This window comes from Heterodontus francisci, chromosome 33 (assembly GCF_036365525.1).
Source record: "Heterodontus francisci isolate sHetFra1 chromosome 33, sHetFra1.hap1, whole genome shotgun sequence".
Lineage (NCBI taxonomy): Eukaryota > Metazoa > Chordata > Chondrichthyes > Heterodontiformes > Heterodontidae > Heterodontus > Heterodontus francisci.
Genome location: NC_090403.1, coordinates 25,788,672 through 25,813,612, shown reverse-complemented (window position 1 = coordinate 25,813,612; position 24,941 = coordinate 25,788,672). Strand labels below are relative to the sequence as shown.

Below are 24,941 nucleotides of genomic sequence, written 5' to 3'. Positions count from 1 at the left end.
TCTCCCTCTCTCTGCTCCCACTGTGCTCCTCTCTCTCTCTCTCTCTCTCTCCACTTCCACCTTGCTCCTGTCTCTCTCTCCGCTTCCGCCGTGCTCCTGTCTCTCTCTCCGCTTCCGCCGTGCTCCTCTCTCTCTCTCTGCTCCCACCTTGCTTTTCACTCTCTCGCTCTGTCTCCGGTGGAGGAGCAAAAGCTGGGATAAAAATGAGAAAATAATTGATAGCTGTTTCAGTATGTACCAGTAACCCAGCAAGGTCTTCCAGTCTTTGGTTCCTGGAAATCAGAAGAATACCAAGTTCAATCCCCAACCAGTGCTGAGTTAGCTAATTTATAAAATTCTGAAATGTTTGATAGGGTACACGTAGAGGAGATGCTTTGATTTGTGGGGAAGAGCAAACTAGGGGCCGTAAATATAAGATTATCACTAATAAATCCAATAGGCAATTCAGGAGAAACCTCTTTACCCAGAGAATGACGAGAATGTGGAACTTGCTATCTGAAGGAGTGGTTGAGATGACTAACAAAATGCATTAAGGGAAGCTAGATAAGAACATGAGGGAGAAAAGAGTAGAAGGTTAAACTGATAGGGTTCGATGAAATAGGGTGGTAGGAGGCTCATGTGGAGCATAAATACTGGCATGGACCAGTTGGGCCAAATAGCCTGTTTCTGTGCTGTACCTTCTATTATATAATCTCAGCCAGCTGCTACATTTGGTCTTAGTTGTCCAAAGTTAAAGTGGAGAAAATCTGCCATTCATCCTGTCCCTGATTATTAACCAATGACAACCACTGACAAGGGCCTGGCCATTTATTTGAGGACTAAATCTGGCTGTGATGCTGTGCTCACTATTTTTGGAAATAAAACCTTGATGCCTGCTACACAATTTATTCAACTTCTTCTTCTGTCCCTATTCCAGTGTGAGGCTGGCTTGTCGTGAATCTAAGCACAATTTTTATTTTGATATATATTAGGATTGAACTATGCAGATATAAAATGATACATAGCTTTCAAAGTTATAATAATCTCCCTAACTCTCTTCCAGTGTGATAGAATATCGCAACCAGAATCGGATGAGTTTTCAGAGTATGGCAATCGTGTTTGGCCCCACCCTCCTGAAACCAGAGACAGAGCAAGGAAATATCGCAGTCCATATGGTTTACCAGAACCAGATTGTAGAGTTCATCCTTAACCGGTACCAGCACCTTTTCAACGAAAGCCAGGAGTCAGCAGATATTAGATGAGCAACAGATTGGGGCACTGCTCCCCAACACAGCAATTGGTGTGTTCGTGTGTACATAAAGTAGTAAGAAGCCAGAGGTGTCTGCATGCACTGAAGCTAGCTACATGACCTTATGCAAAAAGAAGGAAGACTTTTGCTCAGCGCATGGTCTGATGCAACTTCAAGACTATTGGAGGAGAAGCATTATTCAAAGTGGGTCATATCTTAGTAGACGACGTATTGGACACTGAGGACCAGTATAAGTGGGCCTTTCCTTCTGCTGGACACCTCCGCTTTGCTGCCATGCTGTGTTTTTTTTAAACAGGGAAATCCTTGTATCTGGAACCAGGAGGAGATGCTATGCCTATTTCAACTTCCTCCTGGAAGCGATTTTTGCAGGATACGAACATACCAACATATGAATTAGGAGCAGGAGTAGGCCACTCGGCCCTTCGAGCTTGCTCCGCCATTCAATAGGTTCATGACTGAACTGATTTCTCCGCATTACCACCTACCCCCGATAACCTTTCACTTCCCCCTTGCTTATCAAGAATCTATCTACCTCTGCCTTAAACATATTCAAAGACTCTGCTTCCACCACCTTTTGTGGAAGAGAGTTCCAAAGACTCATGACCCTCAGAGAAAAAATTTCTCCTCATCTCTGTCTTAAATGGGTGACCCCTTATTTTTAAACAGTGACTCCTGGTTCTAGCTTCTCCCACAAGGGGAAACATCCTTTCACATCCACCCTGCCAAGACCCCTCAGGATCTTCTTTTATGTTTCAATCAAGTCGCTTCTTACTCTTCTAAATTTCAGTGGATACAAGCCTAGCCTTTCCTCATAATATAGCCCGCCTGTTCCAGGTATCAGTCTAGTAAACCTTCTTTGAACTGCTTCCAATGCATTTACATCCATCCTTAAATAAGGAGACCTGTACTGTACACAATACTCCAGATGTGGTCTCGCCAATGCCCAGTATAGCTAAAGCATATCCTCCCTACTTTTGTATTCAATTCCCCTTGCGATAAACGATAACCTTCTACTTTGACTGCAGCTTTCACTGCGTAGTTAATGGGATTCTGCCTGACACAAGTATTTTGCGATGATTCAGCAAACAGCACTTTAAGATGTGCTTCTCTCGTTGTTGTTTGAGGCATTTACCTAAGATCTGACATCAGTAATAGGAGCAGGATCCAACTCCCAAGACATTGGATGTTCATGTTTTTCTATTTCTGCTGTTGATACAGTATTTAAAAATTCAATGTGCATTTTTTTAAAAAACACATTGAAGTGGGAAAAATGTAACACTGGAGATTATGCCACACATGGGTAGTTGTAATCTGTGGGAGAAAGTAATAGTGGAAATGATTTTCTCCGGCTGGTGAGCCAGATAGCCAAGCATGTTAGCGATTACACTCTTGGCGATGAGCTCAATACACCACAGTCTTGCAGTAATGTAATGGCATAGCCTCCTCCCACCCTTCAAACCAAAGAAGTAATTTTGCTCAAACAGGAACATTTCTGACTGTGGGTAAAAATGTATTATTATTGGGGTTAGGCACTATGGAGTGGAAGGCTAGAGAAGGTGGAACAGGCAATGTAGTGAGTTATGAATGGTCATCCCATTGTGTGTGTTTTTTAACTCCATAATTCCCGATGTTCACAGATCACCTGGCCATCAAGGTGTTTATTTTTTCCAACCGGGAAACCTCGATAAAGGGGCTAAATCCATTGTGCAGGACATCAATATAGTTGAGAAGAGTAGGAGGGAGAATGAGTTAATTGAAGAAGTAGTGGTGAAGTGGTGTCAAGTTTGGATTTTAAAATTATAAATTGTAGGAATAGTAAGTGTGAGAAGGTAAGGAATTCCAGCTTTCCGAGGTCCTGGGAAAGAATGTGTTTGGAGTAGCAGACAGCACAATCCCATTTTTCTTTATTTCATTTCTTTATCACCAATGGTAGCCCAGTTAAAGTAACGCCAATCGGAAAGGAAGCCTTAATCTTCAAACAGTAAGGTTAGTTAATAAGGGCTGATTTTCCGACTTTGCATTTCTGATAAAGAGCCTCACCCATCGACTATAAAAAATGTAGGTACTTTGCCTTTGATTGTTCAATCCATTATGACAGAACAAGTGTAGAATATTACTGATGTCTGGTGTTGGATGGAAGTGATTACTGTGTATAGTTAGGGGTCAGTACTGTTATGGGGCTCAGTGTCTTGGTACATATATCATCCAGAAGCTCGCTTATAGAGAAAGTGACTGTAGACAATCGCAGGAAAGTCGTAATAGAGAAACAGAACAATGAGAATGAACAGGAGGAAGTAATGTGGAGAAAGATGAGGGCATTTGGAAGAGGAAACAAGCATAAATGGAAATGGAGAGCAGGCTGGAGTGATTTAATAGACGTGTGTGAGTTTTTGAAGTATTCTGATACAGTAAGTGAGGAGAAACTGTTTCTAGAAGCAGGATGGTCGGTAACCAAAGGACACAGATTCAAGGTAAATGGCAAAAAACCAGAGGGGAGATGAGATGCAGCAAGCTGTTGTGATCTGGAAGGGATGGTGGAATCAGATTCAATAGTAACTTTCAAAAGGAAATTAGATATATGCTTCAAAAGAAAAAAGTTGTGGAAATTTGGGGCAAGAACAGGGGAGTGAGACTAGCTGGATAGCTCTTTCAAAGAACAGGCATAGGTGCAATGGAGAGAATGGCCTTTTTTTGAGCTGCAAGATTCCGTGATTCCCTGTGGTGTTGGGGTTAAGGCTTTTGTGTTACCAATCGAAATGGTTGTAGCAAGGGTGTGAAGCATTGCTGACAAATGTAACATGTGTGGTATAACCTGCAGTGAACATTTGAGGAGAACAGCAGGAATGTGGCACCCCCAATAATGTGCGTCAATTAGACGTGTCAGAGACATCAGCTGCCATATCGATTTTATGCAGTGCTCACATACTGTGGTTGTGTCAGCTTTACTCTTTAACAAAAAAGTGCGTGAAGAATCTGTCCGACAGAAGTACCCCATTTAAGGCAATTACAACCCTAAATGTAAAATCCTCTGATGGCCCAGTGGGTGAGCTCAGTGCCTAGTGTGGTACTGAGCCCCGTAGACCAAGAAGGTGACAGAGTGGGCAGACAGCATAATTGATTTCTCATGCTGCATGGAGCAGAGGTGCCAGGCAGCAGGCACAAGCTTCACTACAGCCAGTGCAAAAAATTGGAGAACAGCCACATGAGGTGCAGAACCTGGGGGTGATTCAGGAAGGGAGATAATTAAGAGTCTTAACCTACCCTGAGAAACAGTGCACAATGCTACAACCCAAACACCAGAACTTACAATAGAAAGGAGTTGAAACTCAACACAGCCACTACCTGTAAGAGCACTGATAAATTGAGTGACATTTTATCAACACATATTTTACTGTCAATATTAACAGATCCCAACTGTGTTAGTATTTCTTGCTCCTGACCTGCTCCCAGTGTGAGCTATTGATCCCCACTGGGCTATCAGGAGAAGCATAAAGTGTTCATAAGGTTCGTGCTGAGGAGATGAAGGGAAAAACTGACAGCTGGGGTGCAACACTTTGGGTACCTACCTTATTTTTCTGCAGAACAGCATCAGGAGAGTCTATGGAGACAGTTATAGTCACTCCCTCTCTCTCACTCATTGTCTAGAGTGCTTTTCTGAGGAAACCCCCAAGGAGAGAGGTTGAAGTCAATCACAACATTGAATGGTGATTCATTTGCTAACGCTGTAATCTTAACAAGTCTCCTGATTGATCCGGGAGTATGCCTTTGCTAACTCCTGACTCTGAATATAATCTCCTGACTGCACGGTTGCAATAGATTTCCTGAGACATCTTGTCAGAATAGATGTTATGAAGATGTGCTCATAACAGGGAACCATGCACTTTGGGAGGGGACCAGGAGTTGGCATGGTGACACCCTCAATTTAATTTAAAATCAATTGGATGGAAATATATTCCATTATGGACAGAAAATAATGATGTAAGTTCCTGATATGAGCTTTTCCAGGATAATGCTTGGTGCTGGGAGCACATCTTCATAATATTAACCCTGTAAGGTATGTCAGATGATATCGTAATAGTTTGCCTCTTAATTCCCTTCTCCCACACCTTACAGTTTCAGTTAATTTGCACTGTACAATCCCAGGTCAATATCTGTTCAATGCAATGCTCATTCTGCAGATCCAAGTAGCTGGAGTCACTGAGCTCACTAACAGTGGAGCTACGTGCACAGATATTTTGATGCATACTCAAAGTCTCCTGCCTTCCACATCAATTTTAGGTGAGGCAGGCAGAGCAGTTCATGTGGCTTTGCATTCAGTTGGAGTATTACTATACCTGGTATGAACTCCATACGGTATATGACTATCTACAAGAGATGGTTTGGTATCTAACACTCTAGTGGGGTCAAAGGTGAGACCCTCACCCTGACTGTAAATTATACTGCCGTTTCATTCTTATACCCATTCAAAACCACCTCTGTTCAATGAGAAGTGATAATGCAACTGAAATCTTAGACACCCTATAGTCTACCTACAGAATATTCTGCTTCTCTTCCTCCATCATAGTATGATACTATAATCAAATTGACTGGAGAGCTCCTCTCACACAGAGCAATGAGCAATCCACTAAACATTGCTTAAGATGTAAGGAAGTTGAAAGGTTGAAGACTCACAAAACAAAGAATTTGCTTCAAAAAAAATTTGAATTTTTAAAAATAAAATAGGCAGTCTAGCTAAGATTACTTCAATTAAAATAAAAAGGCTCTTACTGGTGTGAAATAAAACCCATCAGAAAATATAGGCTCCTATTATTTTTAAAGGGGAGCTGCCTTCATCGAGTTTAATTTGCTTTGTGCCCTACTTTTAGCACACCGTTTGTTTAACAAATTCATGGGATGACAATTTCTTGTGCTTGTTATTTTAACGGAGTTGTTATCCAGTGGGCTACATTCACACACATCATTTCTGCAAAAACCAGTCTGGGCTAAGAAGGAGCCATTTTGAATCTATTACTGAGGCAAGAGGGTTGCTAAGCAACAGCATTCAAAGCAGCTAACATGGAGCTTGTGCATTTTCTTGTGATTAATCTTGTGATTAATGCCCATTCCCAAATCCCATAAAATTCAACGATACATTTCCATTAATCTGCAGATTGCTTCTACTTCATAACTACTGATTGTGTGTTTACTTGATATGTATCTCTTTTGTTAATTTTAAGAATGTAAAATTCTGAAAAGTTGTAAATAGCTTTAGACAAAGATTCAAAAGTTATGTATATTATTTAAAATCACTTTAAATGAAACCAAATTAAGATTCTGGGCTTGTTATTTTAAGAAAAGGGAATATCTGTTGGATTAATTCTTGACACTGACTCTCACCTAAAAGGCAATGATATCGCCAGTTTCTGCTCTTAAAGGGAGTGTTGGTGTTCGACCTTTTAACCTTTAACGATAGTGCTGGACACTTGGCAAAAATTAAGGCTTGAAATTCTGTTATCTTAATATATTGAATTTAAAGTACAGCATTAAAATACCTAATGTGATAAATATCCAGTGTTTGCAAAGGAAAGAATCTATTATGACGCTTCTAATGCACCAACTCCCAGATAGGCCACTGTGTGGAGCTGAGCTGTTACAGGCCAGCAGCGGCCAGGTTCAGCCTTTGGCAGTGTGCTACATGGGTTGCAATTGGACTCTGTGCCTCTGGGCTGGGGAAGAGGGAGAAAACATCAACTGAATGTCCTACTCCTGATCACTGTCCATTGACCCCTGCTGAGAAAGTACACGTGAACATCAGGGTGAGGACATCAATAGGACTGAGCTGCAAAATGCCTCCCACAGTTGAATAGTTTTGCCCACACTCTGTATGATGGTCTCCTTGGGTGCTCGATCTGTACCACAGGAGAAAGAGGATGGAAATTGAGAAAATATGTGGTTGGGTACTTGAATACTGTACTTGTATGGATGATTTTCTAAGTAATGGGCCAGTTGGAAGTGAATAGCGGAAAATAGTGGGTCGCACGGTTCTCTTCCCCCTCTATATGGTGCCGTTGGACAAGGCTCAATGGACTTGGATATCTACCCCCATACAGTAAAACCTCAGCATCCTCTGACCCTGAGCTGAGCTTCCACTCCACCTCGGGTCTGTTTCCAAGACTGCCTCCTTCCACCTCTGTGACATTGTCCATTAACACCCCTCCCTCAGCCCTCCATTTCTACAGTGCTCATCATTCCTTCCTCAGCTCATGGATTCACCTCCAAACAGTCTCCTTGCTGTCCTTCAAAAACACCAGAATCCTGTAGTTCTGAGTCGTCCTCTGCACAAAGTCCCACTCACTTATCATACCTCCCTCCCTGCAACCGCACCCCCTCCACCCATCACTCCACACCCATCTTTGCTCAGCTCCACTGGCTCCCCAGAAAATTGTTCTTAAGATCCTTGCCTGTGTTTTCAAACCCCACCCACCCACTTCTGCCTCACCCAACCTCTTTGGGTAATCTTCTCCAGCCAGAACACTCCATTTCTTTGACTTGGAAGACTGTCCCTATCATCTACCCGTCACTAACAAACTACAATTTCTCAGTCTTTAGGAACGTGCTTCCTAAAATGACTCCACTTTTTTTTACCTCCCTCCCAGCTCCTCAGACCTTCTGAAAAGCCTATCTTTTGATTGTGCCTTCAGTATCTCCCTCAGCAAACTCCTTTACTTCCTACTTAATGACCCCCCAATTAAGTTTATTGTCACCTCTTTCCCTTGCTAAGCTTGGCATCTGCCTCTCCAGCTTGTAAAATTAGGTGCCCCCTTGTAAAACTTGCTGTCTTCCTATGTAAAGTGCATTGAGACTTTTCTCTATATAAATACAAGTTTTTGTATATATTTATATATAAGTAAAATTCTGTTCAGGAATTGCAGCTTCACCTCACCTTTCTCTATCCTTGCCAGTTGTCTCTCTGGTATCTCACTGCTGTTATGTGAATGTATATTAACAATGGAATTCTCAGAACTTTATTGCGCAGGTGAACAAAATATGTACATTAGCATTTTTCTGTAATAAAGAACTTAAAATGTCATACCATTTGTTTTTAAATGTAACCTGTTTACTAATGTTAATTGTTTTTGTCCTTCCAACCAGATTGGGAAAAAGAGAAAGACTTGCATTTATATAGTGCCTTTCACAACCTCAATGTCCCAAAATGCGTTAAAACCAATTAGGTACTTTTGAAGTGTAGTCACTGTTGTAATGAAGGAAATGTGATGGCCAATTTGCACACAGAAAGCTCCCACAAGCAGCAATGAGATAATGACCAGATTATCTGTTTAATGATGTTGGTTGAGAAACAAATATTGGTCAGGAAACCAAGGAGAATTCCCCTACTCCTCTTCGAACTAGTGTTATAGGAACTTTTTGTCCACCTGAGAGTGCAAATGGGGGCCTCAGTTTAATGTCTCATCTGAAGGAGGGCAGTGCTGCACTCCCTCAGTACTGCACTGAGGTGTTTGCCTGAATTATGTACTCAAGTCTCTGGAGTGGGGGTTGAACCCAAATTATTCCGACTTAGAGGTAAGAGTGATACTGACTGACCCATGGCTATTAAAATACTTGGCAAAAGAATTTGTAAATCTTTTCTTCCACTTTTTCCCACAAATTTTTAATGCTACTCTCTTTAAGACATTGAACCCGACAGTTGCTTGGGCATTGGGTACTCTGTATTACTTCACCCAAGTGTGAGCTACTTCACATATACGCTTAAAAAACAACTGAGTGTTGGCCTGCTATACTGCCATGGGGGAAATCACATGAGCTTGAACATACCTTAGTCCAATGCCCACATAAGCACACGTGCCTTAGGGAGACAGTGATGAGGAATACAAGCTCTGGTCACCAACTTCTTCCCTAATCTCAATCATTGAGTATATTCAAGGCAGATATCGGTAGATTTCTAGATATTCAAGATATCAAGGGACATGAGGATCATGCAGGAAAATGGCATTGAGGTGGAAGATCAGCCATGATCTAGTTGAATGGCAGACCAGGCCAAAGGGGCTGAATAGCCTACTCCTGCTCCTATTTCCTATGTTTAACCCAGGGGCACTGACACCTGAGCTGGACGCCAGCCATAAAAGTGGGGCTAAAGAGTGGCGAGTCGAAGAGACTTAGCTGTTGGCAGGAAAAAAATCAGAAGCGCAAGGGGAGAGCCAAATGTGTAACAGCCCCGACAACCCATTTTATCTGCAGCGCCTGTGGAAGAGTCTGTCACTCTAGAATTGGCCTTTGTAGCCACTCCAGGCACTGCTTCACAAACCACTGACCATCTCCAGGCGCTTACCCATTGTCTCTCCAGACAAGGAGGCCAAAGAAGGAGACTGACACCAATGCCAAGTGTCTTACCTGAGGCAACTGGGTGAAATGACTTTGACAGATGGAAAATATACACAAGTCCAGGTGTGATTTGTGTTGTGAGTTCAGGCCTCAGATTCATTCCTTCAGAGATTATCACTCCAAAACTCAAAACTGCAGCCAGGATCTGGTGTGTAGCCAGGCAGGATCCTGGTGATAACAATTGCTACAAGGTCCAATACCAGCCATATCACCCAGTGTTTCTTACCGTGTGGCACCTGTCATACTGTATGCTGTTTCAGAGTGTGGCACCAGTCACATTACCCAGTGTTTCACAATGTATGGCATCTTCATTGTGGAAAAGTCACTCAAGTTTGTTGTGGGCCGGCCAGTGGCCATGTTTCTGTCAGTAAAAATTTGATCCTGGCTAACTCCCTGACTTCCAGTTAACAATTTATCCTCCCAATGACACTTTATTCAGTCTGTTAATTACCTGGGATCTCCAGCAGATGTCACTGTATAACCCTGCAGATTCCCAGTCCTATCCAGTTTACAAGGCAACGTGGGGATTCATTCTCATATGAAATAAATTTCTTCTGAGGAATCCTCCTGGCGAATTATTTTTCAGTACAGTTATTCTAGAAAAAATCCCTTATCCTTAGTACTGGTGGAGATTTTAATTACACTAGCTGTTTCGAGGGAGAAATATAACACTTACGTCTGACATTGGTATACACATTAAAAAATGGCAGATCTGGGAAGAATGGGACTTCAGAGTAAGTAACCAGACTGCTGAATGGAAAAGGAAGGAACGTTTGAAGATAATCAGCATACTTGCTTGTCTCAATGTTACGACCGAGGTGGGAGGATTGCACTGTTTATTCTCGTTCCACTTCTCCGCGGGTCACAACATATATTTAAATTTTTCCCCATTACCAATAGGATCAATCACAGACTCTATTTTTATCCCAGAATAAAACACATAAGCTGGGTTTCTTTAATAGACAACAAAATTATCAATTTATTATAAAACAAGTCTTAACCAGTAATGCAGTAAAGCATGAACACACAGATTGAAATATTAAGGTTCCCTTTTTACCTTTCCCCTCACACTCACAAGCACACATACACCGGTTAACTGGAAAAATAAAGGGATTTGTGTTTTAGAGTTCTATTACAAAAAAAAACTTGGGTTAAATACTTGCTAATTCTTGAAGAAGAAAGAGAAGATATGGAAAGATGTCCTTTTTTTTGGTTTGGCATCCCAAATGCATATAGACGGCTGTCACTGGGATCTTCCGAGAACAGTTCTTTTCAGGTGACTTTGAAGATCAGTTTGCGTAGGCTTCCAGGAAATGCAGCAATAGAGGTTTCAGACACAGGCCTTACAAGAGGAATGCAGCCACAGTTTCAGTCTGCTTCTTACACTTGCTTTTCAGCTCCTCGAGAGATGGAAAACTGGCAGGCTTTTTCCAAACTGCTGGAACAGACTGTATTAGGGTGGTTTGTTCTTCTTGGCAAGTTTTCTCCAACTCCTTTTCAAACTGCTGTTCATCTACAACTGCCTTTTGTAACAATTCAAAGTGAAACCAAAAACATTCCAGAAGACAAGCCTCCTGACCTCTATAAATCTTGACCTGTCACTTCTTTGTAAACATCTCCCCAAGTCAAAACAACTGCTGCTGGGTAATTATCTGCAGACAGGTGCCTTCCAGTAATTGTTTGTTTTCAAGCTCAGTCCCAAAAACCTTCTGGTGATTTCCCTGAAAAAAACCACACAAAGCTCCAGCATCTAAAAAACGAAACACGAATCTTCAAAATTTACCAAAAAAATGGAAGCACTCGTAACATCAATATTTACTAATGATGTTGCTACTGAGCATCTTCCTGCCTCAAGGCAGCAAATCAGGGCCCAGGCCAAACTGGCTAGACAGTGGAGCTTGGGCAAAGAAGTGGAGCTTAAAATGATTGACAATGCTACGGCCTGCCTTGCCTCAAAACTCGGAATATTCCTGAAGGGAAGCTTTCAGGCTGAGGGATGTGGAATACCCAGGTGTGTGTGTTGGAAAGTGGCATTAAGAAGGCCCACCACCACTTTCTCAGGGTAATTATGGGATGGGAAGTAAATACGGGCCTAGCCAGCCATGCCCACATACTGAAAATTACTTTTTTTTAAATTTTAAATAAATGTTTTGGGTCAGGATTCCTGAAAATGCAAATTGGAGACCTCCAGATCAGCCTGTGATTCATGAGGTTGTACAGGAGGGGGACGAGGGCAGAATTCACATGCTGGGACTGGACAACTACACAATATGTGCTCCTGCTGTTGTGGAATTTTTTTTTATCCCTTGTGGGCTTTCCTGTCAGAGCCTCTGCATGATTTCTAGATATGCTGTCCCAGAGGTCAGGCTCCCCAGCAGCAGAACTCAGAAAATTAGTCCCTTTACATCTACCTAATGTGAGTCTCCCATGGGACAATATCCAGATGAGCTGGACAGAAAACAACTAAAATGTACCTTGTTCCTATAAATGCTACATTGTTTCTTGGCTCTTGTTTATCACTATACTGTTTACTTTTTTTGTTGCTAAAAATCACTGTTAATAATATTATATTCATAAATGCTTATCTCATTTATAAGTCATTGTTTTGTCTGCTGTGTTCGTGCAGGCATTAATACCTCTGTTAATATAGCAACCAAAGTTATGTTGTACAAATGCATTAAATGCAATTGTAACTTCTGGGCTTTGCTTTCACTGACAATGGTGTAGTACAAAGATAGCTCTTCATTATTGTAGTAGCTTCGTCAGAGCCTTCAGAGAGTCTTGTATAGTACTTACAGCACAAAAATAGGCCATTTGGCCCAACAAGTCCCTGCCAGTGTTTGTGCTCCACACGAGCCTCCCCTCCACCCTTCTTTATACAATTTCCTTAACAAATGCTTGTATTCCTTTCTCCCTCATGTTTATCTCGCTGCCTCTTAGACACATAAATACATCAGATGCTAGACATCTGCATCATCTTCAGCACATATCATTTTCCATCATGTCCTCTTGGACCAGGATATGACATATTTCTCAGATTACCACCATTCACGTTCACATCTTGAAGCTTGTGTGCTGAGTAATGAAGAGCGCAAGGTCCAAGGTCCTTTCTCTTATCCTTTATTGTATCCTTGTTAATATATAATGCATCAAAATAGGGATAGATTAACAAGCTTGCTAAATAACACTTGCCAAGTTCTTCTGAAATAGCTTGAATTGAAAACACGGCAGGAGCACTATGGGAATACTGGGAATTCTGAGCTTCACATGGCAGGAGCAGAATATCTCATGGACATTGTCTAATACTCACAAGAACAAAAGAAATAGGAGCAGAAGTAGGCCATTTGGCCCATCAAGCCGACGCCACCATTCAATATGATCATGGCTGATCTTGGGCTTCAATTCCACTTTCCTGCCCGCTCCCCATATCCTTGATATCTGCGAGACCAAAGATATATCTATCCCAGCCTTAACTGTATTCAATGCTGGAGCATCCACAGCCCTCTGGTATAGAGAATTCCAAAGTAATTTCTCCTCATCTCAGTCCTGAATGATTGACCCCTTATCCTGAGACTATGTCCCCATGTTCTAGATTCCCTAACCAGTGGGTACAATCTCTCAGCTTCTACCCTATCAAGCCCTTTCAGAACCTTGTATGTCTCAATTAGATCGCCTCTCATTCTTCTAAACTCCATAGAATATAGGCCCAATTTACTCAGCCTCTCATCAAAGGACAACCCCCTCATCCCAGGGGCCAATCTAGTAAATCTTCGCTGCACTGCCTCCAGTGCAAGTACATCCATTCTTAAATGTGGAGACCAAAACTGCACACAATATTCCAGGTGCGGTCTCACCAAAGCCCTGTACAATTTTAGTAAGACTTCTTTATTCCTGTACTCAGTCCCCTTGCAATAAAGGCCAACATGCCATTCGGAGGACATAGGTGAGGTTTTAAATGATTACTTTTCATCTGTGCTCACTATGGAGAAGGATGATGTAGGTGTAGAGATCAGGGAGGGGCCTTGTGATATACTCGAACAAATTAGCATTGGAAGGAAGGAAGTATTAGCTGTTTTAGCGGGCTTAAAAGTGGATAAATCCCCAGGCCCAGATGAGATGTATCCCAGGCTGTTATGTGAGGCAAGGGAGGAGATTGCAGGGGCTCTGACACAAATTTTCAAATCCTCTGTGGCAACAGGAGAGGTACCAGAGGACTGGAGAACAGCGAATGTGGTACCATTATTCAGGAAGGGTAGCAGGGATAAACCAGGTAATTACAGATTGGTGAGTTGAACATCAGCGGTAGGGAAACTATTGGAAAAAATTCTGAGATGCATGATTAATCTCCACTTGGAGAGGCAGGGATTAATCAGGGATAGTCAACATGGCTTTGTCAGGAGGAGATCGTGTCTAACAAACTTGATTGAATTTTTCGAGGAGGTGACGCGGTGTGAAGATGAGGGTAAAGCAGTTGATGTAGTCTACATGAACTTCAGTAAGAATTTTGATAAGGCCCCGCATGGGAGATTGGTTAAGAAGGTAAGAGCCCATGGGATCCAGGGCAATTTGGCAAATTGGATCCGACATTGGTTTAGTGACAAGAGGCAGAGGGTGACGGTCAAGGGTTGTTTTTGCAAGTGGAAGCCTGTGACTAGTAGTGTACTGGAAGGATCGGTGCTGGGACCCTTGCTATTTGTAGTGTACATTAATGATTTAGACATGAATGTAGAAAGTATGATCAGTAAATTCGCAGATGAAACAAAAATTGGTGGTGTCGTAAATAGTGAGGAGGAAAGCCTTAGAATATAGGACGATATAGATGGGCTGGTAAGATGGGAGTAGCAGTGGCAAATGGAATTTAATCCTGAGAAATGAGAGGTGATGCATTTTGGGAGGGTTAACAAGGCAAGGAAATATAAAATGGATGGTAGGACCCTAGGAAGTACAGGGGGTCAGAGGGAACTTTGTGTACTCGTCCATAGATCACTGAAGGCAGCAGCACATGTAGATAAGGTGGTTAGGAAGGCATATAGGATACTTGCCTTTATTAGCCAAGGCATAGAATATAAGAGGAGGGAGGTTATGATGGAGCTGTATAAAATGCTAGGTGGGCCACAGCTGGAGTACTGTGTACAGTTCTGGGCACCACACTATAGGAAGGATGTGATTGCACTGGAGAGGGTGCAGAGGAGATTCACCAGGATGTTACCTGGGCTGGAGCATCTCAGCTATGAAGAGAGACGGGATCGGCTAGGGTTGTTTTTCTTAGAGCAGAGAAGGCTGAAGGGGGACCTGATTGAGGTATACAAATTGATGAGGGTCATTGATAGGATAGATAGGAAGAAACTTTTTCCTTTGCGGAGGGGTCAATAACCAGGGGGCATCGATTTAAGGTAAGGGGTAGGGGGTTTAGAGGGGATATGCAGAAAAAAAATTTCATCTAGACGGTGGTTGAGGCAGGAACCCTCACAACATTTAAGAAGTATTTAGATAAGCACTTGAAATGCCATAGCCTACAAGGCTACGGGCCAAGTGCTGGAAAATGGGAATTGAATAAATAGGTGCTTGATGGCCAGAACATACACAAAGGGCCGACGGGCCTATTTCTGTGCTGTATAACTCTATGAATCTATGACTCTATTTGCCTTCCTAATAGCCTGCTTCGGCTGCATGTTAACTTTATGCGTTCCTTGTACGAGTACCCCCAAATCTCTCTGAAGATCAACACTTATTAGTTTCACACCTTTGAAAAAATATTCTGCTTTTCTATTTTTACGACCAAAGTGAACAACTTCACACTGCCCTACATTATACTCCATTTACCATCTTGTTGCCCATTCCCTTAACCTGACTATATCTACTAGCAGCCTGTCTACATCCTTCCCGCAGCTTACCTTTCCACCGAATTTTGCATCATCAGCAAACTTAGATACATTACTCTCTGTCTCTTCATCCAAGTCATTAATATAAGGTGTAAATAGCTGAGGCGCCAGCACTGATCCTTGCGGCACCCCACTAGTTACTGCCTGCCACTCCTCCCTCAACTAAAACCACTGAAAACAAGATTATTTGACAGAACCATAGAACCATAGAAAATTTACGGCACAGAAAGAGGTCATTCAACCCATCGTGTCCGTGCTGGCCGAAAAAACTAGCCGCCCAATCTAATCCCACCTTCCAGCACCTGGTCCATAGCCTTACAGGTTACAGCACTTCAGGTGCATGTCCAGGTACCTTTGAAATGAGTTGAGGGTTTCTGCCTCCACCACTGTTCCTGGCAGTGAATTTCAGACACCCACCACCCTCTGGGTGAAAAAGGTTTTTCCTCATGCCCTCTCTAATCCTTCTACCAATCACCTTAAATCTGTGCCCCCTGGTAATTGACCTCTCCATTAGGGGAAACCTGTCCTTCCTGTCTACTCTATCTAGGCCCCTTATAGTTTTGTACATCTCATTTAAGTCAGCCCTCAGCCTCCTCTGTTCTAAGGAAAGCATCCCTAGCCTATCCAATCTTTCCTCATCGCAGCTACTTTGAAGCACTGGCAACATTCTTGTAAATCTCCTCTGTACTCTCTCCAAAGCAATCATGTCCTACTGTAATGTGGTGACCAGAACTGTACGCAATACTCCAGCTGTGGCCTAACCAGCATTTTATACAGTTCCAGCATTACATCCCTGCTTTTGTATTCTATATCTTGTCCAATAAAGGAAAGCATTCCTTATGCCTTCTTCATCACTCTATCTACCTGTCCTGCCACCTTCAGGGACCTGTGGACATGCACTCCAAGGTCTCTCACTTCCTCTACCCCTCTCAGTATTCTCTCGTTTATTGTGTATTCCCTCGCTTTGTTTGCCCTTTCCAAATGCATGGCCTCACACTTCTCTGGATTGAATTCCATTTGCCACTTTTACGCCCACTCAACCAAACCATTTCTGGAGTCTACTGCTATCCTCTTCACTATCAACTACATGACCAATTTTTGTGTCAGCAGCAAATTTCCCAATCATGCCTCCCACATTTAAGTCCAAATCATTAATATATGCCACAAACAGCAAGGGACCCAACACTGAGCCCAGTGGAACGCCATTGGAAATCGCTTTCCATTCACAAAAACATTCGTCGACTACTACCCTTTGTTTCCCGTCACTGAGCCAATTTTAGATCCAACCTGCCACATTCCCCTGTATCCCATGGGCTTTCATTTTACTGACCAGTCTGCCATGTGGGACCTTGTCAAATGCCTTACTAAAATCCATGCAGACCACATCCACTGTACTACCCTCATCAATCCTCCTTGATACTTCCTCAAAAAACTCAATCATGTTAGTAAGACATGACCTTCCCTTACCAAATCCATGCTGACTATCCCTGATCAATCCATGTCTTTCTAAGTGGCAGTTTATCCTGTCCCTCAGAATTGATTCTAATAATTTACCCACCACCAAGGTCAGACTGACCGGCCTATAATTATTTGGCCTATCCCTCGCACCCTTTTTAAACAATGGTATGACGTTCGCAGACCTCCAATCCTCTGGCACCTTGTCCGTATCCAGTGAGGATTTGAAGATGATCCTCAGAGCATCCGTTATTTCCTCCCTGGCTTCCTTTAACAACCTGGGGTGCAATCCATCCAGCCCTGGTGATTATCCACTTTCAAGGATGTCAGACCCTCTATTATTTCCTCTCTCATTATGCTTATCATATCTAATATTTTACACTCCTCATTAACTACAATGTCTGCATCAACCCTCTCTTTTGTGAAGACAGAGACAAAAAACTGATTAAGAACCCTGCCCACGTTTTCTGCAACCTGCATAAGTTCCCTGATAGTCCCTACCCTTCCCTTAGTTATTCTCTTGCTCTTAATGTACTGATAAAACATCTTCACGTTTTCCTTGATTTTGCCTGCCAAAAATTTTTCATGTCCTCTCTTTGCTTTTCTAATTTCCTTTTTTACTTCACCCCTGCACTTTCTATACTCTAGGCTTTCTAAAGTGTTAAGTTTTTTGTGATCTTCATAAGCCTTCTTTTTCTGGTTTAACTTACCCTGTAAGCCCCGACAAACAAATTTTTCTGCAGCACCTGTGGAAGAATCTGTCACTCTAGAATTGGCCTTTATAGCCACTCCAGTCGCTGCTTCACAAACCACTGACCACCTCCAGGCGCTTACCCATTGTCTCTCGAGACAAGGAGGCCAAAGAAGAAGAAGAAGCTTCTAGATTACCAGGGGACTCTAGATTTGGCAGTACCACCCTTTATCTTTGTGGGGACATGCCTACATTGTGCCTGTATTATCTCGCTTTTGAATGCCTCCCACTGGTTTGCCACAGATTTTCCTTCAAGTAGCTGTATCCAGTCCACTTTCACCAGGTCACCTTTCAGCTTCATGGTTATGCTAAAACTAACTGTATTATGGTCACGATCTCCAAAATGGTCACCCACTGCGACTTCATCCACTTGCCCAGCTTCATTACCAAGGACTAAATTTAGAATTGCGCCCACTGTCGTTGGGCTTGTTACGTGCTGGCTAAAAAAGTTCTCTTGAATGCAGTTCAAGAATTTTGTGCCCTCTGTGCCCTTCACACTGTTAGCATCACTCATTTCATTTGCTGTTTTTGGGATCTTGATTTGTGCAAGTTTGATACCGCATTTGCCTGCATGACAAGAAAGAACTTGCATGGAGCACCTTTCATGATCTCAGGGTGTCACAAATGCTTTACGGCCAATTAAATACTTTCGAAGTATAGTCACTGTTGTAATGTAGGAAATGTGGTAGCCAATTTGAACACAGCAAGCTCCCACAAACAACAATGTGATAATGACTGGATAATTGGGCAGAAATTCATCTCTGGCAGTGATGTAAAACTGGGTGTATTGGATCGACCACCTGTTATACATGCTGCCTGAAACTCAGTTCAATTGACTACAACGACAAACTCCTACCACAATCTGTTCTTTTTTTTGTGCTGTTGGTTGAGGGATAAATATTGACCAGACACCAGGGAGAACTCCCCAGCCCTTCTTCAAAATAATTCCATGGCATCTTTTACATTCACCTGAGAAGGCAGATGGGGCCTCCTCTGAATGTCTCATCTGTAAGATGACGTCCATTAAACACAGTAAATGCAAGTTATTTCTTCCCTTTTCTAAAATTGAAAGATAGCTCTGTCACAGTTTCATATTAAAGGATTCACACTTATCTGGCAAGCATTACTTTTGTAATGTGTCATTATAAGTGTTAATAGGCCATTACTGTTTAGTTCTATTGTGTTACACAGATTAATGAATGATTGTTACTCCCATCACATACACTGTGACTGACTATTGGAGGCCTAAGCTCACTGCACAGGGAGCAATGTTTAAGATACCGGAAATGCAAGCAGCTGGGTAAGAGGTGAGGCCCAGCATGATGCAGCTGGGTTGAAGACAGCTCGTGGGGTGGGGGGAGGGGAGGGGAGGGGAGTCAGCTTGGGAGGTGGGGTTGAAGTAAAGTTCAGTTTCTTTGCATGTTTCCCTGCTTGAGATATTATGTGAGGATGTAAACTCAATTTGAGTGTAATTATGATGCAGAAGATATTCTGCGACCCATTTAGCAGCAAGAAGTTATTACGACATGTGGTATAGAAAATGTCTCCTGTCAAAATGTTTTTTAATGAAACAGATTTTCAGTATAAGGCCAGTTTATATAGGGTATGCCAATCCATTTTCTCACTGTAGTTAAACTAAATTCAAGTGTTTGTGGGAAACCTTTAGAGCAGAAAACAGCTTGCATTAATATAGCGCCAGTAAAATGTCCCAAAGCACTTCACAAGAGCATAATTGACACTGAGCCACATTAGGCCAGGTGAACAAATGTTCAGTTAAAGAGGTAGGATTTAAGCATAATTTTGAAGGAGGAGCGAGAGGCGGAGAGATGAAGAGGAGTGTAAATGTGATTCATTATGCAGCAGTTAAAAGATGTGGAATGCCAACATGAATTGGCTCTTCAGTGGCTCAGTAGGTGAAGGCAATGCCCTGTGTAGAAAATGAGTAGGGGAGACCATTAATGCACCAGGTTTGATCCTAGTCATTGCTCGGCCAACTGATTTCAGTCTGGGTGCCAGTAAGGTGTTACATCTGCTTTAGTGACTGTGGCTGAGAACAGGTTCAGGCTCAGCTCCAGCCATGGTCAACTAGCCTGCGACCACACCCTGTTTAAAATTAAAATTTGAGAAAGGTGATGCTTACATGAGACAAGGACAGAAGTCTCCAAGCTCTCTGGTCTGCAGAGCCTCAGGTGCCACAAGTAGGTGGGTTTTTCTTATTAAAGGATTGCGGTGGGAGTGGGACCACTGCTGGCCATTGCAGCCCCATCGTTAACTTTGCTTCTCTCTCCACAGATGCTGCCAGACCTGCTGAGTATTTCCAGCATTTCTTGATTTTATTTCAGATTTCCAGCATCTGCAGTATTTTGCTTTTATTTCAGGGAATAATTTGTTTGCCAGATGGGATCGCCACAACTGAGAGGAAACCCACCACTATCTTCTTTGGCCTCCTTGTCTCGAGAGACAATGGGTAAGCGCCTGGAGGTGGTCAGTAGTTTGTGAAGCAGTGCCTGGAGTGGCTATAAAGGCCAATGCTAGAGTTACAGGCTCTTCCACAGGTGCTGCAGATAAAATTGGTTGACAGGGCTGTTACGCAGTTGGCTCTCTCCTTGCGCTTCTGACTTTTTTCCTGCCAACTGCTAAGTCTCTTCAACTCGCCACGCTTTAGCCCCGCCTTTATGGTTGCCCACCAGCTCTGGCGATCGCTGGCAACTGACTCCCACGACTTGTAATCAATGTCACAGGACTTCATGTCGCGTTTGCAGACGTCTTTAAAGCGGAGACATGGACGGCCGGTGGGTCTGATATCAGTGACGAGCTCGCTGTACAACGTGTCCTTAGGGATCCTGCCATCTTCCATGCGGCTCACATGGCCAAGCCATCTCAGGCGCCGCTGGCTTAGTAGGGTCTATATGCTGGGGATGTTGGCCACCTCGAGGACTTCTGTGTTGGAGATACGGTCCTGCCCCCTGATGCCAAGGATCCTCCGGAGGCAGCGAAGATGGAATGAATTGAGACGTCACTCTTGGCTGACGTACGTTGTCCAGGCCTCGCTGCCGTAGAGCAAGGTACTGAGGATACAGGCTTGATACACGCGGACTTTTGTGTTCTGTGTCAGTGCGCCATTTTCCCACACTCTCTTGGCCAGTCTGGACATAGCAGTGGAAGCCTTTCCCATGCGCTTGTTGATTTCTGCATCGAGAGACAGGTTACTGGTGACAGTTGAGCCTAGGTAGGTGAACTCTTGAACCACTTCCAGAGTGTGGTCGCCGATATTTATGCATGGGGCATTTCTGACGTCCTGTCCCATGATGTTCGTTTTCTTGAGGCTGATGGTTAGGCCAAATTTGGTGCAGGCAGCCGCAAACCTGTTGATGAGACTCTGCAGGCACTCTTCAGTGTGAGATGTTAATGCAACATCGTCAGCAAAGAGGAGTTCCTTGATGAGGACCTTCCGTACTTTGGTCTTCGCTCTTAGATGGGTGAGGTTGAACAACCTGCCACCTGATCTTGTGTGGAGGAAAATTCCTTCTTCTGAAGACTTGAACGCATGTGAGAGCAACAGGGAGAAGAAGATCCCAAACAGTGTAGGTGCGAGAACACAGCCCTGTTTCACGCCATTCAGGATAGGAAAGGGGTCTGATGAAGCGCCGCTATGCTGAATTGTGCCTTTCATATTGTCATGGAATGAGGTGATGATACTTAGTAGCTTTGGTGGACATCCAATCTTTTCTAGTAGTCTGAAGAGACCACATCTGCTGACAAGGTCAAAGGCTTTGGTGAGATCAATGAAAGCAATGTAGAGGGGCATCTGTTGTTCGCAGCATTTCTCCTGTAGCTGTCGAAGGGAGAACAGCATGTCAATGGTGGATCTCTCTGCTCAAAAGCCACACTGTGCCTCAGGGTAGACACGCTCAGCCAGCTTCTGGAGCCTGTTTAAAGCGACTCGAGCAAAGACTTTCCCCACTATGCTGAGCAGGGAGATTCCACGGTAGTTGTTGCAGTCACCGCGGTCACCCTTGTTCTTATAGAGGGTGATGATATTGGCATCGCGCATGTCCTGTGGTACTGCTCCCTCATCCCAGCACAGGCAAAGCAGTTCGTACAGTGCTGAAAGTATAGCAGGCTTGGCACTCTTGATGATCTCAGAGGTAATGCCGTACTTCCCAGGGGCTTTTCCGCTGGCTAGAGAATCAATGGCATCACTGAGTTCCGATTTTGTTGGCTGTACGTCCAGCTCATCCATGACTGGCAGAGACTGCGCTGCATTGAGGGCGGTCTCAGTGACATCATTTTCCCTGGACTACAGTTCTAGGTAGTGTTCCACCCAGCGGTCCATTTGCTTGCGTTGGTCAATGATTGTGTCCCCTGATTTAGATTTGAGGGGGGCAATCTTCATGATGGTTGGCCCAAAAGCACTCTTAATGCCATCATACATTCCTCTGATATTTCTGGTGTCAGAGGCCAGCTGAATATGACTGCATAGGTGTTGCCAGTAGTCATTTGCGCAGCACCTGGCTGTTCTTTGTGCAGTGCTTCTGGTTGCTTTAAGTGCTACGGATGTTAACTCACTGGGGGCTTTCTTGTAGTTCAGCAGTGCAATGCGCTTAGCGGCTATGACAGGTTCCAGCTCTTCAAAGTGAGATTGAAACCAGTCTGCATTCCGCTTCACACATTTGCCATAGGTGGTCATTGCTGAGTCATAGATGGCATCTCTGATGTGGGCCCACTTGGTCTCTGCATCCCCTGTGGGAGTGTTTTTTCGAGTGAATTTAGAAACTTACGTAACGGCTGTGAATGAGAAATTCTGCTTGTGTTGATGCGCGGGCGGCCCTTCTGCTTGGAGTGATGCAGCTTCTTTGGTTTGAGGCTAACCTTGCTGCACACCAGGGAGTAGTCGGTGTCGCAGTCCGCACTGTGGAAGCTGTGTGTGATTTGAACGCTGTTTATGGAGGCTTGCCTTGTGACGATGAGATCCAGCTGGTGCTAAAGGCATTATCTTGGGTGCCTCCAAGAAACCTGGTGACAGGGTTTAGTGTGAAGGAATGAGTTGGTGATGCAGAGATTGTGATAGGTATATAACTCAAGCAGTCTCTGACCATTCTCATTCATCCTACCAGTGCCATAGCGCCCAAGGCAGGAGGGCCATGAGTCATGGTCGGCCCCAACCCTGACATTAACGTCCCCCAGCAGGAACAGGTGTTCGGTGTTGGGGATGCTACTAATGATCTTATGGAGTTCCTCGTAGAACTGGTCTTTAACTTCAGGTGGGGAGCAGAGTGTTGGAGCATAGATGCTGAGTAGGTGTACTGGACCAGAGGCGGTGAACAGTCGGATGGACAGTATGCGTTCCGAGCCATTTGAGGGTGGCTCTATCATGCTGAGCAAAGAGTTTCTGATGGCGAAGCCCACTCCATGCTGTCTTGGTTCTTCAGGATCCCTACCCTGCCAGAAGAAGGTGTAGTCGTGCTCTCTTAGAGATCCGATTGCAGGGAGGCGTGTCTCCTGAAGTGCTGCAATGTCTACATTGAGTCTACTGAGCTCGTTGTTAATGATGGCGGTCTTCCGAGAATCGTTGATTTGTGTAAGGTCTTCTGACAGGCCAGGCACATAGTTCTGACGTTCCAGCTTGCAAAATGAAGGCCTGGTACCTTCTTTCCTTTATTGGTCATGCTGTTTGGTGTGGTGTTGCAGTCCACTTGTCGAGCAATGACCCTGAGCTACAAGCACCCATTGAAGCAGGTGGACTGTGGCGGGACAGAACCTTACTGACCGGGGGCTGCCCGGTTTGAAGCGGGCGGTAGCTGTCCAGTGAGATGCGATGACCTCTCCCACCGACAAAGGCAACCCGTGGCGCCCAATCTCTACGCCAATTGAGCTGGACTTATAACCCGTAACTGCTGCCTTCCATGTTGTTTTGGTCGCTGTGAAGCGACTATGGAGTGCCCTCTCCATGACGCATGCCTGGGCGGATGTATGGAGGTTGTGAGTTGCCCAAGCGTCAAAACCCCCTCTCAGCCTTCCTGGTGGGGTCCAAAGGAGTGCAGAGCACGACGTTTGGCACCAGTATGGCTGCAGGAACTGCCGGAAACATGCCAAAGGTGACACATGACCGCCTTCGGGGTTCCGCTCCGGATTTTCTGTTAGGGTTTACTCCCTTAGCCTTGGTCTCTCCCGAGACGCCCACAAGGCAGTGGGGTTGTTGGGGCCCCTACACAGGGGTAGGTGGATGCTGGTGGGAGGAGGTGGGGGGAAGGGGGTGCGGGGGGGAGGAGGTGCGAGGAGGAGGGGTGCGGTGGGAAGGGGTGGAGGGAATGGGGTGAGAGGGGGAGCTGGGAAGGGGGCTGCAGGAGGTAGGGAGAGGGGTGCAGGGAAAGGGGGTGCGAGGGGAAGATGGTGCGTGGGGAAGATGGTGCGAGGGGGGAGCTGGGAAGGGGGCTGCAGGGGGTAGGGGAGAGGGCTGCAGGGGAAGGGGGCGCGAGGGGAAGATGGTGCGAGGGGGGAGCTGGGAAGGGGGTGCGAGGGGGGTGGGGGGAGGAGGTGCAGGCAACAAAACACCTCACCAGCTCCCACCATCGTCCCCTCCCCAATAATGCACTGCCACTGGGATCGGGACCTGGGAGCCAAGCCGAGCCCACCACTATAGCGCTGGGTAATCATGGCAGTGATGCAATGGGGCCACCACTGTTGCCAACTAATCATGATTTTAGGCCCCCACCACAAACTCTGTTCCCTAGTCAATGATTCTATCCCTCTCCCTGGCAACACTCTCAGGCGGAACCAGACAATGTGCAACCTCTGTTTCCTTTTTGACCCTGAGCTGAGCTTCGAACCCATATGCTCTCCATCACTAAGAACTCCTGTAACATCATCCATCTCCAACCTTGCCTCAGCTCATCTTCTGCCAAAACCCTCATCCGTGCTTTTGTTACCTCCAGACTTGACTATTCCAATGCTCTCCTAGCCCATCTGCCACACTTCATAAATTTGAGCTCAACCAAAACTCTGCTGCCCATATCCTAAGCTGCACCACGTTCTGTTTGCCTATCACTCCTGTGGTCGTCTATCTACATCGGCTCCCAGTCCATCATCATCTCAAATGTAAAATTCTCATCCTTGTGTTCAAAGGCTCCATGACTTCAACCCTCCCTATTTCTGTAACCTCCTCCAGGCCTACAGTCCTCCAAGAAATCTGCATTACTCCAAGTCTAGCCTCTTGTCCATCCCA

General features: G+C 44.5%; 1 protein-coding gene across 2 annotated transcripts in view; it reads left to right on the top strand.

The window, feature by feature from the left end:
* LOC137348065 (rho GTPase-activating protein 27-like) overlaps nucleotides 1–8,808 on the top strand; it is a 212,896-nt gene extending 204,088 nt beyond the window's left edge. The window contains exon 18 of one of the 2 annotated variants that reach the window (XM_068013210.1): nucleotides 1,043–8,808. In XM_068013210.1, the coding sequence (XP_067869311.1) occupies nucleotides 1,043–1,241 (199 nt within the window). In that variant the 3' untranslated portion in view covers nucleotides 1,242–8,808. The remainder of the gene's footprint in view (nucleotides 1–1,042) is intronic. The other variant, XM_068013212.1, reaches the window with a different exon arrangement.
* Nucleotides 8,809–24,941: the final 16,133 nt, after the last annotated feature.